This window comes from Hippoglossus stenolepis, chromosome 18 (genome assembly GCF_022539355.2).
Source record: "Hippoglossus stenolepis isolate QCI-W04-F060 chromosome 18, HSTE1.2, whole genome shotgun sequence".
Classification (NCBI taxonomy): domain Eukaryota; kingdom Metazoa; phylum Chordata; class Actinopteri; order Pleuronectiformes; family Pleuronectidae; genus Hippoglossus; species Hippoglossus stenolepis.
The window spans coordinates 13,722,356-13,735,818 of record NC_061500.1 but is presented as its reverse complement, the minus strand read 5'-3'; the positions used below and the strand labels follow the sequence as shown (position 1 = coordinate 13,735,818).

At 42.3% G+C, this 13,463-nt stretch overlaps 2 protein-coding genes across 2 annotated transcripts; one reads left to right on the top strand and one right to left on the bottom strand.

The window, feature by feature from the left end:
- Positions 1 to 344: 344 nt before the first annotated feature.
- LOC118097987 (beta-1,3-galactosyltransferase 9) lies at positions 345 to 1,951 on the bottom strand. Its single transcript, XM_047344554.1, is given in 2 exon segments — positions 345 to 1,758; positions 1,838 to 1,951. Coding segments are annotated over 2 exon segments (1,209 nt in total). The 3' UTR covers positions 345 to 663.
- A 1,313-nt stretch (positions 1,952 to 3,264) lies between these two features.
- Positions 3,265 to 9,917, top strand: psmd5 (proteasome 26S subunit, non-ATPase 5). The gene is made up of 10 exons (XM_035141335.2): positions 3,265 to 3,516; positions 4,566 to 4,710; positions 5,793 to 5,906; positions 5,995 to 6,123; positions 6,479 to 6,588; positions 7,151 to 7,293; positions 7,628 to 7,819; positions 7,923 to 8,032; positions 8,132 to 8,272; positions 8,555 to 9,917. The coding sequence occupies exons 1-10, from the start codon at positions 3,344 to 3,346 to the stop codon at positions 8,810 to 8,812; spliced, it is 1,515 nt and encodes a 504-aa protein (XP_034997226.1). The 5' UTR covers positions 3,265 to 3,343; the 3' UTR covers positions 8,813 to 9,917.
- The last annotated feature ends 3,546 nt before the right edge of the window (positions 9,918 to 13,463 follow it).

Genomic DNA, 13,463 nt, shown 5'->3' with positions numbered 1-13,463 from the left:
ATATTATCTGTACCTTTCTATATATGTTTTTATCAAAACTTCTGCTGCGACAAAATACATTTTCTTAGGTACATGAAGTCTAGCAACTTCACAAAACTGTTATTTTTTGCAGCAGACATTTTGACTGAAAGCTTTATTTTTATAGCAGTTTTCTTCACAAAGTTACAAAGCACTTCACAAAAGAATTGAATATCAACAATAAAACAACAATAAAATGAAATTAATCAATTCAAATCCACATAGAGATTCACACTTTTTTATATTTTAAGAAGGGATTTAAAAGCAGATGAAACAAGTCTTCAAGTTGTATCCCGATGTATGTCCGCTCTGCATTAGCTCTCTCTCTCTCTCTCCATCCATCCATCAATCAATCATCCATCTATACCGCATTTCCTCCTTACAGCAGGAAATAACCATAACAACTGGATTTTATTTTTATCGTATTTATAATTCCCTCTGAAAAAGGCTGAATGTTTCCTTTTCTTATTATAGTGATCAGTGCTGTCATACCAATAATTAAAGCAATTAAAGCAAATACTGGCCACCCACTTATGTACAAGGACAACAACTTTGCACACTCTTTTTATTTCTTCCAACCCCACTTCCTGTCTGTCTCTGTCTACATCTCACCCACAAGCACACGCCATGTAATTATCCATGCGGTCAGGCTAGTCCCTGTGAGTTGAAGAAGGACAGTTTATCCAGGTATGAGAGGGCCTTGCATTTCACCAGGCCATAGTAGGTCTTGAACAGTGTGCATCTTCCGCCCTTCTGTCCCAGGTCTGCCCAAACTCTCTCCAGTTCACGATTCCCCATCCCTGCTGAGCTGAACAGGTAGTGGTAGCAGCAGGCGTTGTAAGGGATGTGTTTTTCTCCTGAGAACTTGGCGCAGTGGGTCGGTACCACACCAGCCTTGTGAGCACAAAGGCCCACAAACACAGCAGCTCTCACAGGAGCTCGAACCGCCGCAGAGGCGACGTACACTTTTCGGACCACATCTTGGGACAGAACGTACGCCGTCCCGTCACAGTATTCATGCAGGTACTTGTCAGGGTAGAGAACGAGGGGAAGGTAGCCGGGACTGTTGCGGTCTCTATCAGGTGGGTCTTTCTGGATCACCCTACCTAGGTAAAGGTCCTCAGGGTGCCTGTGCAACCCGAGCAGGTAGCCTCCGATGGCAGGGAGGTTGACAAACACAGAGTTCTCGGTGAGCAGGACAAATCGCGCCAGAGGACAGAAGATGATGACCCAGCGGAGTGCCAGCACCGTCCTCTCTGATGGGCCCCGGAGGGACGAATCAGCCACGTCATGACCCTGGACCATGTCCCCATAGTGGTCAGATTCTCTCATGATGGTCTCCTGTGCAGCAGAAGTCTGAGTAGATCCTACGAAGAACAGCACCTTCACGGGAAAGTCTTGGATCAGAGTTTGGTTGGCCCACGTCCTCCTGACTGCCTCTCGCTGGGTGACATTCGCTGGGGAGCTGAAAACTAGCGTGAGGAGGAAGAGGTCAGAGTTCCTGCAGGCATCAGGGTTAGTGATGGGGTAGACCTGGGACACGTTCTCCCTGGCATTGCTCAGGTCCAGTTTCCTCGCTCTTTCCCTCACATCAACAACGGTGCCATCAGTGTAGACAGCAGGCGAGGGCTGCAGGAGGTACTCCTCGACAAAGTCGGCCCCGAACAACAAGGCGTGGAAGAGCAGCACGTTGAAGAGGAGGAAACACCACTGGTGGGTCCGCAGCTTGAACAGAAAGCACTGGCAGAAACAGACAGAGAATGAATGACCATGAATACAGCCAGACAAACTTAGATAAATATATATATAAGCTGTTGACACTGTACCTGCATCACACGGCCTTGTTGTTTTTCAGCTGTGGGTGACCAGAGGACCTCCTGCTGCAGTCAGTGCTACAACAATACTGGCTGACGGACAAGGTTTCCACTTTCATGAAACTCTATAGCTGCATGAAACTCTGCACCCTGAACCCCAGGAGGAGAGGATCCTGCATCAGCATCATACACATACAACTTTAATGATGGCTAGAACGAATTGCTGGATCATACCACAATTTATTAAGGATCACCACCAGACATGTTTTAAAACATATAGAAATATTGAAATCAGAAAATGTAACTGTGTCTGATGTGGGTTTTCTACATAAACTGTTAAATTAAAAAAATATTCCTCATTGAAAAGTAACGCAGCTATGAACATCCAAACAATTTTTGTTTCATTTAGTTTTTTTATATTTCCAGTTTATCTACTGATGTGGAAACGTGAGACAAGTGTCAGTTTCCACATCACACTTGTATACTAGAGCCTGGCTTCTAAACCTCTGGTGATGTTCCCTCCATGAAAAGATGAATGTGACTCTACACATGCATCGTTCAGCACAGTGAAGGTCAAACATCCAAGTAACAAGACGTGTTTGAGTGAAGAGAGACTTTCAGACAGTACAATGGACTAGAATAATTAGTAAATTGAACATTTTTACTGTACAGAGAACAAACATTTTTCCATAGATGCAAATTAATGTAACTTACATTAAATCAGAAACACAAGTATGCAAATTTGACAAAAAAGTTATTTGATGTTTGTGTCGCTTATGCAATATCAAGCTTTCATGTTTTCAGGGTTAGTCAATGAATAACCTCAGCTGGTAAGAGGTCTGTGGCTCCCCCTAAAAAGTAAAAGTATGCATTTGTAAAAAGATAGTAGAGCACACACCTCTGCCAAAAAAAATCTTACAAATTATTGTTTGGAATTGATAGTAAAAATATAATAGAAAAAGGAAGTGAGGAAAATGAAAGGGGACATAACCTCTTTGGTGGAGCTAATAAAGTAGAAAACATGTTTATACATGCATATACTACAAAGTAAAGTCAAATGTATTTGCTGTACATTTATTTACATGCACAATATTAAAAACTAATCAAAAGATCGCAGTTATTATCTAACTACTCAACATTGCATAATACAAGCATTGTAAAACTACATGATATTGTACAACATAATACAAGAGGATCTTACAGTTTATTGTTTTAGATGCAAGGGATTGTTTGTGAAATGTTATTGGCCATCTCTAACAGTTTATCTTTTTTTAGAACAAAACAATGTGAGAAGTTAACTTGTTCAAAGACCCTTCCCATACTGATGGTTACTGGGTTCCCTCACTACTGCACCTCTGTTTGTGTTGGACTGGAGTGTAGTTTAACGCACTGTCCGGCAGGTGGCGGTAAGGCGCCGTGATGCTGGACGCTCACGTTTTAAATTGCGGCGCCGAGGAAGTAGACGAGCAGGGGACAATCACAAACAGACCGTGGTCGATAGTTTCTCAGTCATGGCGGCGTCCATAGATAGTTTACTGGAGGAGATATCCGCTGTGGAAGACCCTATAGAGGAGCTGCAGGGTCTCAGAACAGCGCTGCTGTCTCTGCCTGTGAGCGCCCTGAGAGACGCAGTGAGCGGGACGCGCCTCGATGTCATTTTCTCCCTGTTAAACTCGAACCACAGGTCGGTCTGACTCACTGTGTCCGCACCGCGTTAATAAAGAGATGGCTGCTGTCTGCTGAGTCAGTCTAATGTCAGGATGTGACACCGGTAGCTCCAGTCAAACCGGTAGTTCAGTTAGCTTGCTTAAAAAGCCTGTGTTTGACCTGTGCTAGTCATTAGCATGCTAAGTGGCTACATTGCTACAAAGAAAACACAGAGCAGGTGTGAGGCGACGTGTTTTCTGTCACTTGGCCCTTTATTCCAAGTTATTAGCTTTAAAGAGAAGCTAAACTGTTACATCCAATGTGCTCTGGAGGGTGTGCACGGCTAACTCAGTGCAGGAATGAGGGAAACACAGTCCCCCATGTTTGTGTACAGTGCAGATGTAGAAGATCCAACATGGATGTGAACACCCTCCTGTTAGAAAAGGCAGATCAGCACCTACACGTCACAGTCACCGTTTAATTCAAGTGCTGGAGTGGAGAGCCAACCGATGAAAAAGTGTCATCGTCTTAATAGTCACAGCTCAGATTTTGACAAGTGATAATGATAGTAAAGATAATAAGTTAAGGCCGTGTTGGTCAAGCCAAACAAGAAATTAAATTATACCAACTAGTCCTGTAATAAAGGATTATTGATGAATCTGATTGGTTCATTTAGTCTTTAAAATGTCAAATAATAGTTAAGAAAACAGCCCATGGTGTCGTGTTTAGTCCAAAGATATTCCGTTTTACTGTCAGGTAAATCAAAGAAGACATCATATCTTCACATTTGAGAAGCTGAAACCAGCCTTTTAATCCAAGTGATTTGAGTATCAAATTTACAGAGAGCTCACATCTCGCAACACATGCAGTTCCATCACCACTGATGAGAAGCAGATTTCAACAACTTCAAAGCATTAAACTACAGCCAGGTTCATCACTTTTTTGGGTCCCCTGGAAACATTTCCGGTGTCGTTTTTTTTTGTAATTTGCAGCGCATTTCTGTATTTGCATTTGTTGCGACTTTTTCAGCACGTGCGTCAAATGAAGATGAAGTTGTTTTCTTAATTTGATGTGCTGTGTTCACAGGGAGCAGGTCGAACTGTGTGTTGACATCCTTGAACGCATCCTATTGGCGCTCAGCCCTGAGCACCTGGCACAGAACTTCAGAGTGGAGCTGCAAGCAGGTCTGAACCATCCTAATGATAAAGTCAAGATACTTGCCTTGACACAGGTAGGCTGCACACACACATGCAGACACACACACACTCATGCACGCACACACACACAGAAAGACACCTTTAAAGGGGACATAGCATGCCCAAGTTGATATGGTTCCTTGGGGTCTTAATGAAATGTCTGTAACATACTTTGGTCAAAATACCACAAGGATCATTTAAAACAGCACCCTTTTTACCCTGTATAAAACAGCCCTCCACAGAGCGACCTGTTTTGAGTGCCTGTTCCTTTAAATGCTAACGAGCCAGCTCCCCCCTCTCCCCCCATGATTTTAAACGATATAAATTACATATTTTATATGATATAAATTATCAAATATGCATCCCATACTTTGTATTCCCCTTCTGTTGTCCTGGAGTTTTAATTTTCCCAATCACATAATTAAATGTCCCCCTCTGCCCATCCACTACAAGCAGACAGACAGACAGACAGGGGTGGGGGGCTATGAAGACCTGCCTCGCAGCGGCGCAGCGTCCGGTGTAAACCCGGCGTAACGAGTGGGGGGGCTCTGTGTGTTTGTGCCAGTGTTACAGTAGTGCTGAACACTGCGGAAGTCTTCCACACTGCTCGCTGTGTGGCGTTGACACAAATTCCAGCTCACGCATGGGAGAGCGAGCGGTCGCGCCCGAGCAGCTGCTGCAGCCTCCCAGTCCCAACGATCCAGACAAATGCCACATGTGAGTGAATCGCGGGCTGACCAGCGGAGAAATGCTCGTCCCGTGTGAACAGCCAGGCGGCTGCACGCTGGGAACGGCGCTGCGCTGCCTCGCAGCCTCGCTGCCCGGTGTAACCCGGCGTAACGAGTGTGGGGGACCGGGGGCCAAGGCCATGTAGGAGACTTCCAGTGCCTTGTTACGACACAAAACCCAGAGCTCAATCGAGTCCACTCAAGCATGACGTTTCTGACTTAGAGGAACCATAACAAAACGCGCGAGTGTTTTTTCCCCAGAGTTTTTGGGTTGGTAGACATGCCAGATACCCACATTAACCTGTAGAAGCACTAACAAAGTGGAATTTGCATGCTATGTCCCCTTTAAGACATTGACCAAATCAGGTGTCCCTGTCTTTTTCGGGCAGATTGGCAGAATGATGGAGAACTCCGACGCTGTCACTAAAATCCTCAACAACCACGACATCCTTCAAGCGCTCATCCACTGCATTAGAGATGAGAAAATGGCTGTGGCAAAACAGGTGAAGACTGAGGCCCTGATATTACCAAGATGAACTTCTAACGAATCTACAATGTGATGGTGCACTTACTGTGTTTTTTTTTCCGTAGGCCATTCAGTCCCTGACTAAACTGAGTCACTCCAAGTCTGGATTAGACAAATTGTTCCACAGCGAGCTGCTGAACGTCATGAAGGAAGTGATGGCCACAAGTGACATTGTCAGATACAGATTGTACGAGGTGCGTTCAGATGTGCGTCACTTGGGTTTGATGCTTAAGTGACAAATTGTACAGTGTTTTAAATGAAATCTATTCTAAAGGAACCAGTAGAAGGTGTGACTAATCGGAACAAGAAATCATGCCAGAGTGTGGGCAACACTGATGCATTTATTTTAATGTTTTAATGTATGACAAATGATTTCATAACCATGTGAAAGCGTTTAGTCACACTCACAGTTAAATGACGGCTGAACTTTCAGTTTGCTCTCTCCGCTGTTTTCATGAAACCATCCAGCAGTCATTTAGCAGACTCTGTAAACAGCTGAAAGATTGCCCACACTTACATGGACTGACTTGTTTTTTTTGCTGGTCACAGCTGGTGGTGGAAATCGCATCTGTTTCTCCCATTTCTCTTGGTTACTGCGCCAGCAGCAGCCTCGTGTCTCAGCTCCTCAGTGAACTAACTGGAGACGACGTTTTGATCAGGTAATAAGATAAAACATACAAACACAGTGGCAAACATATGATATGGTCTGTAAAAACATAATGTTGTAGCTGCAGTTGCATTAGGTATCTCTACCTTTCTTCCGCTTTCACAGCCTCATCTTTAAATGGGCATCTTCAGTCATGTTCCATGCTATTAATCTCAGTCCATTTTAACTTCAAAGCAATGCCACAAACCAAAAATGTACCACAGGAGGCTTTACAATCTCTACACTATACATTCACATATGTCATTAGCCCCTAAAATCAGAAAAAGAAAAAAACATTCCACATCCCATTTAAAAGGGAAAAATGAAGAAATCTCAAGAAGAGCAACAGAGAAGGAATCTTCCTTCCCCGATAGACATGCATGCAATAGATGTTTTGTGTATAGACAGGAGCATTTCAAGGGACTTTGTGGGAGGCCAGGCAAAAATGACCTGGGGGGGTTCTTCATGAAACCAATTACCTGCTTTGCCTGTGTACTGAATAGAGTAACATTGTAGATTTCACAGTATGGATGATCACAATTACAACTAACATCTGTCTTTTTCCTTTTCAACAGGGCCACAGCCATAGAGATGGTGACCACTCTAGCCCACAGTCAGCATGGTCGGCGGTATCTGGCCCAGCAGGGTATCATGGACAAGATCTCCAACATGATCAGAGGAGCAGACACAGACCCCTTGTCCTCCCTCTACCTGCCTGGTAAGTCACTTTAGAAAAGTGCTCCACACAATTAAGCTGTATATTTACTTGTTCATGCTTGGTTGTGAGTAGATGTGTTGAATTACTGTATAGGAGAACACTAGGCGTGAAGAGATGTTGTTTTTGGCATGTTTCACTTGGGTGAATTGAATTGATTAATGTGATTCCAAAAACAAGTCAGCCTGTGAACAGCTGCATCAAAACAGAAAGGACTGCAAACGTCTCCGTAAATAAATACAAACTTTGTGAAGTGGCGAGCGATCCAGGTAACATGGGACGTAATCATGAAAACATGCTAAAGTTCAGGTGTACTGGCAACATGTCACTCCTATAGGTTTGGTGAAGTTCTTCGGGAACCTGGCCATTGCCGACAGTCCGCAGCAGGTTTGTGAAACCTACCCGGCCTTTCAGAACAAGGTGTTTGAGATGGCTCTGGACCCGGACGCTGCAATGATCGGGGTGGCTCTGGACACTTTGGGTTTACTCGGAGCTACTGTGGAGGGAAAGCAGGTCCTGCAAAAAACAGGTCAGCATGTCATGTGTCTTATTTTTCTTATAGTGTCTCTCGGGCTTAAAGCAAATGTCTTTGGATCTTGGCATTGTGTCTTAATTCTTTTGTGTGGTTTCAGGAGAAACGTTCAAGGCCGTGCTGTTGAGAATGAGTAAGCTCGCGGGCTCCGGAGCTACGGAGCTGAGAGTGCGCAGCTTGGAGGCCATATCCGAACTTCTCACTCTTGAGGTACTTTTGTGCAGCATGACTCTTTTATGTCTTAAAGTTATCTTCAGAAATAAGAGATTGATCAGTTTCTGTATCTTAAATCAATGTTGTTTTTTGCAGCCAGAGCAGCAGACAGAAGATCTTTTGGCCCTGACAGAGTCCTGGTTCCACCTTTTGTCTAAGCAGCCCATAGACATGATCCGCACCATCAGCACTCAGCCATTCCCAGAGCTGCACTGTGGGGCAATGGGGATTTTTACTGTGAGTGCTGAGCTGAATCTAACTGTCTAACTATAACCTCCTGGTGTTACTGAAAGAGTAACTTCTAAAACAACAAGGCAACTGTGGATATTGAAATATTTTTTTGTTGTTTTAAAAATATTTGTGTGTGTGTGTGTGTGTGTGTGTGTGTGTGTGTGTGTGTGTGTGTGTGTGTGTGTGTGTGTGTGTGTGTGTGTGTGTGTGTGTGTGTGTGTGTGTGTGTGTGTGTGTGTGTGTGTGTGTGTGTGTGTGTGTGTGTGTGTGTGTGTGTGTTTTTTCCAGGCCATTGCCATTCAGCCCTGGGGTCAGAAGCTAATGGTCAGCACTCCCGGATTCATGGAGTTCATTTTGGATCGTTCAATGGGTCAGACTAAGGAGGCCAAGGACGCTAAGTTTGAACTGGTGGGGTCCCTCTTGTCTTCGTCGACAGCAGCAGAGATACTGGGCAGCCAGCATTACATCCGTCTGAGAACGTACCTCAGAGAAGGAGCTTACTATGTTACAGCGGTGGCCACAGTCAGCACAGAAAGAGCGGAATGATTCACACACAAACATGGGTTTCTGTTTAATGCTTACAGGTGACAGATAAGTGCCTGAATGATCGAAACGTGGGTTAACATATGAAGACAAATTTGTCTTCTCTGCTTGGGCTTCACTTGCTCCTCTTATACACAATAATATAACTATCAGGCTTTTCTGACATGATTACATCCAATCATCATTTTCAGCTCCTCTCCTTTATTTTACTTCATGAGTAGATTTTGTATTGTTTTGGAAAGAAATTGTATCCTCAAAGTTAATGCAGAGAACAAGTGTAAGACAAATACAAGTTTAGTTTTCAAACTTAATTGTTCAGTGCTCTCAAACAAAAGGCATGACTTTGTGGATGTCATATTTACTAACTTCAAATATGAAATATACTTGAAAATTTGACATACTAGAAACTAAAGGGACAGTAAAGTTCACTGAGTTCTTATTTAAATTTGTACATTAAAGGGGCATGCCACCATTTTATACATCAAATTTACTTTATTTATCTTTTGGAGTATTACACAGTCTGTTGTGTAATGTCATCAGTTTATTCTCGGTTTGGGATAAGAGACTGCAAATCTTGCAGGTGGCATGTAGTTATGAGGATTTGGACATTGGGTAGGTTAATGAAAGATACAAGTGACTAGTGCATTTTGAGAAATGTAGGATTTAGGGTTTTTGGAGCTTGACCCGTGTTGGAGACAACAAGTCAGGATGTGCTGGAATGTGATTCATTAATTTTGACTATTTTCAAAAAAATAAAATATTGCAGCAGTGTCACTTTTAATACTCTTGACCAAAGGTCCACACTGAACAAGTGTTGAACAGTAAACTCAGAAAAAGTATGCAAACACATGTTGAGTTTACAGTCTCTTTACCAGCTACAGGAGCCTGACAAGATGTTACGCTTTACTGTTCACTATCCAGATTCTTATACAAACAAATCCCCATCACTGTTCACAGTATCTTTCAAACACTACTGGACTCAACCGCAAACCACACTGATCCAACCCCTGATCTGCAAATTCTTCAGACACTCACTTATTTTTGGGTCAAAATTATTTTTGTTTACCAAATAGATTTTTTTTTTATTAAAGAAGATTCTGTCTGACAATAAATGTGTGTTCTGACTTTTTTCTTTTTACATAAATCATTTTGCTGAACTGATTTATATGAGGAGTGGTGCATGACCCACTAAAGAACAAACTGAATTTTGGACTGCAATGGGTTGATTCAAGATCTTTTTTAAATGATCTTTAACATGGTGTAATAGGGTAATTAAAAGTGATAAAACTACACAGTCATAACAAATAAGTAAAGTTTTACATTAAAAAGATACTTTCCAGCATATAATTATATAAAATATAACAAAATAAGACAAAAGGCTTGTGTGATTGAAAGATTTCTGTATATAATAATAGTGATTATACTGATTAATTTTGTGTTCCCAATATAAAACACCCACATGGACACTCAAGTTTGTAAACCACAAATAACAGTGGAATTTATGGATTACTTAATGTCATATCTGCAGCCTTGTGTGTCTGTACAAAATTAGTTTTTTTTGTTTACTACGGGAAGAAATGCCTTCATCTGTGAGTAAAATCACGTTTGGCTCAATTACAACTGCAAAATCTATTTCACATTTTAAAAAGCTCCAATTCAAATCCCTCCACATGGGACCGCTGCAATATTTCCTCATCCTCCTTCATTCCGCCGCCCATGTGATGCGTTGAAACAGATTTCTCAATTTGAATCTACAAGAACATATCCATGAACAGCGTGGGATAATGTCACAGAGGAGACTTTCCTCCTGTCCGCTGGTAAAAGACTTCCCACTCCAGTCAGAGCGTCTGACTCAATCCCAAACATCCATCAGCTGCCTCGTGTCACCGTCTCCCCACTGAATCATATCACCTCTCCCACGTCTCCTGCATACTTGCTACAGTTTGCGTCATCAAAAAAAATCCAGTCAGTCAATTTCTTCTGGATGCTTTTTTTATTTCCCTGTTATTCTGTCTGTGGCACGTCCTCAAGCATAGTGGAGGTAATTTGGTTCCTCCTCGAATCTTTATGGTGTTTCATCTCTAATATTCAGTGTTAGTTAATGGCCTCCTCGTGAAAGATAGAATAACAACACACTCATTTTTCTAAATGTTGAAAAAAAGCTGAAAGAATTGTTTTCATCTCCTCTGTGTGCAGCTCCATATTCACCAATGCCTGTATGTGCTGCAGTCATCACACTAAAATATGAGATGTAAGCTTTACCTCTTATCCCCAGAGCTGTCGGCCTCTGGTCCCTCCCTGCTGTCAGAGAGTGTGAGGCTTCTCCTGGGTTTCCTCTGTGTGAGAGGTGGGAGGATCCACTTGAGCTCAACACTCACACTGACAAACCCAGATGACAGGTGCCAGGTGAAGGGAAACGAAGGGATTTTAATGTTATATTTGAATGATGAGTAGAACTACCATTGTCAAGCCAATGTGTCAACCTTATAGTCATGATCAGCCATGAATGCAATGCGATTACAATGCAATATCAATCCAACATGCTATTAGATTTAAATTCAGCGATAATGTCTTCAGGCGTAGATGAGGTAGATATAAAGACACATATAATACTGTGACTCAAAGAGTTTAAAAATCCTGATGTGTTCTGGAGAGTGAAATTTTGAGTTGTTTTTTTAATCAGGAGATTTATACAAATTTGTGCGACGGAATACATTATATCCTTTATAAGATGACATTGTATGTGAAGGATATATTTTGTAATATTTCTTATTTCCTTGGACAAACAAATCAACAAACATACTGATCTTTATATAATTAGTTTTCTTTCCTAAAAGTTCTGCTTCCTGCGACAGAGCACCACAGGAGGTCATTCCTGCCTGTGGCCATCCAACTATACAAATCCTTTCTCTGAGTGTCAACAGACTGGACTCATTACAATGCCAGCAAAATCCGCACATATCCATGCTTGCACTAAATACTCAAGCGGGACACGTTTGCTTCAATGCTCTCAAAGTTGGCTGAATGAGAACTTCTCATGGGATTTTGAGGGACGATTTAATCCACATAAACAACAGGATTCTTCTTTCTCAAGTAAATGCAATCTGCTTCTGAACAATACCGTTCTGGATTGCATCTCCTAATAATTTCAATGAGGAATCTAACCCCTCCTTTCCTCTAAAAACTTGTAGAACATTGTATTCAGCCAAGTTTTGTGTTATACAAGAATGACATATGGATGTTACCCTGGTATTTTCATTGAGAACCACATATATCTATTCATCATGTGGTTTTGTTAGTTTAGTTAGTGGTCACTTTTTTCACCCAGGTAAATGGTGATTAACACGTATTTTTAGTCAAAAGTTAAAAAGGATCCAACCTTTGAACCTGAGAATTATTACACACTGGAGAAGACAAAACCAAAATGTCTGTGCGTGTTTCTCATATTGATTTGAGAATTTAAACTGAATAAAATGTGATACCTTATTGACTTTGGTGAGCAAGTCCTCTTTGTGCTTGGGAGAAAAATACATGTATTCATCTGCAACATGCAACTTCACCACTAGATGTCACTAAATTCTACACACTGAACCTTTAACATGTACATCAATAGGCTTATAGGATACAATACAGAAAAGCAGAGTGTAGTAGGGTCTTCTTGTTTTATTATATATGCCAATATGTAGCTATATTTATTAGTTCCATCAAATAATTTCCCCAACTTTACAAATTGTTTGTATTTCCTTTAAAATATGGTCACACAACAGTCCTGTAACCATTTTCTAGCTTTTTTGTCCTAGTGTTTATTCATCATATGGTTGAATCCTGCAGATTAGGCTAAATGTCTTAGTTTAAATGTGAACATTCACATCTAAATTAAATATTTCCACAGTGGAAAACTGACTGAGACTGAGATCCTCCAACAGATGGTGCTAATCTTCATCCCTCCAGCAGGAGTTGGGTGATAATTCCTCAGTTATGTCATTAGGTGTACCCACCACCTCAGGAAGGAAAGCTGTCATCACCTCCCTGCTGCTGCTGCTGCTGCAGACCTGAGCTCCGCATCTCTGTCAGCTGGATCTCACACCTCACTGCCTCATGGTTGCACTTAGTCTTATCTGAAGAGTTGAGCAGTTTGTCTTGTCACTTTAGTCGTTCATCTGCGTCGGGTTGACACAAACTCCTGCACACTTCCAACATGCACCTGGGGAGGTGAGAGGGGAGGAGCAGGAGGAAGAGGAGAAGGAGGAGGAGGAGGAGGGAAATAAACAAAACAAACAAAAACCAAAAAGCTTCTCTCTCTCCGGGTCACCTCTCCTGGTTTGCCAGCCCAGCCTCCGATGCAATTAACCCAGGAAGGCGACTTCGTCAAGGGGGACTCAACGCCGACCACCGCCGCTCCGCAGCATTCCGACGGCAGCGCAGTATCTCTGGGCAACATGTGCAGCGAGTGTTACGTGAACCAGTCATTTGTGAACGACGATGGGACCGTGAACGAGCACAAGCCACGGTAAGAGCAGCACACACACACACAGAGGAACAACTCTGGAGGCAAAACTTCGTTTGTGGAGATATAATGATGATGATGAGGATGATGATGATGAGTAAGTTTGGGTTTTTGGTTTTCGCACCTTGCATCTCTCAAAGTTGTGTC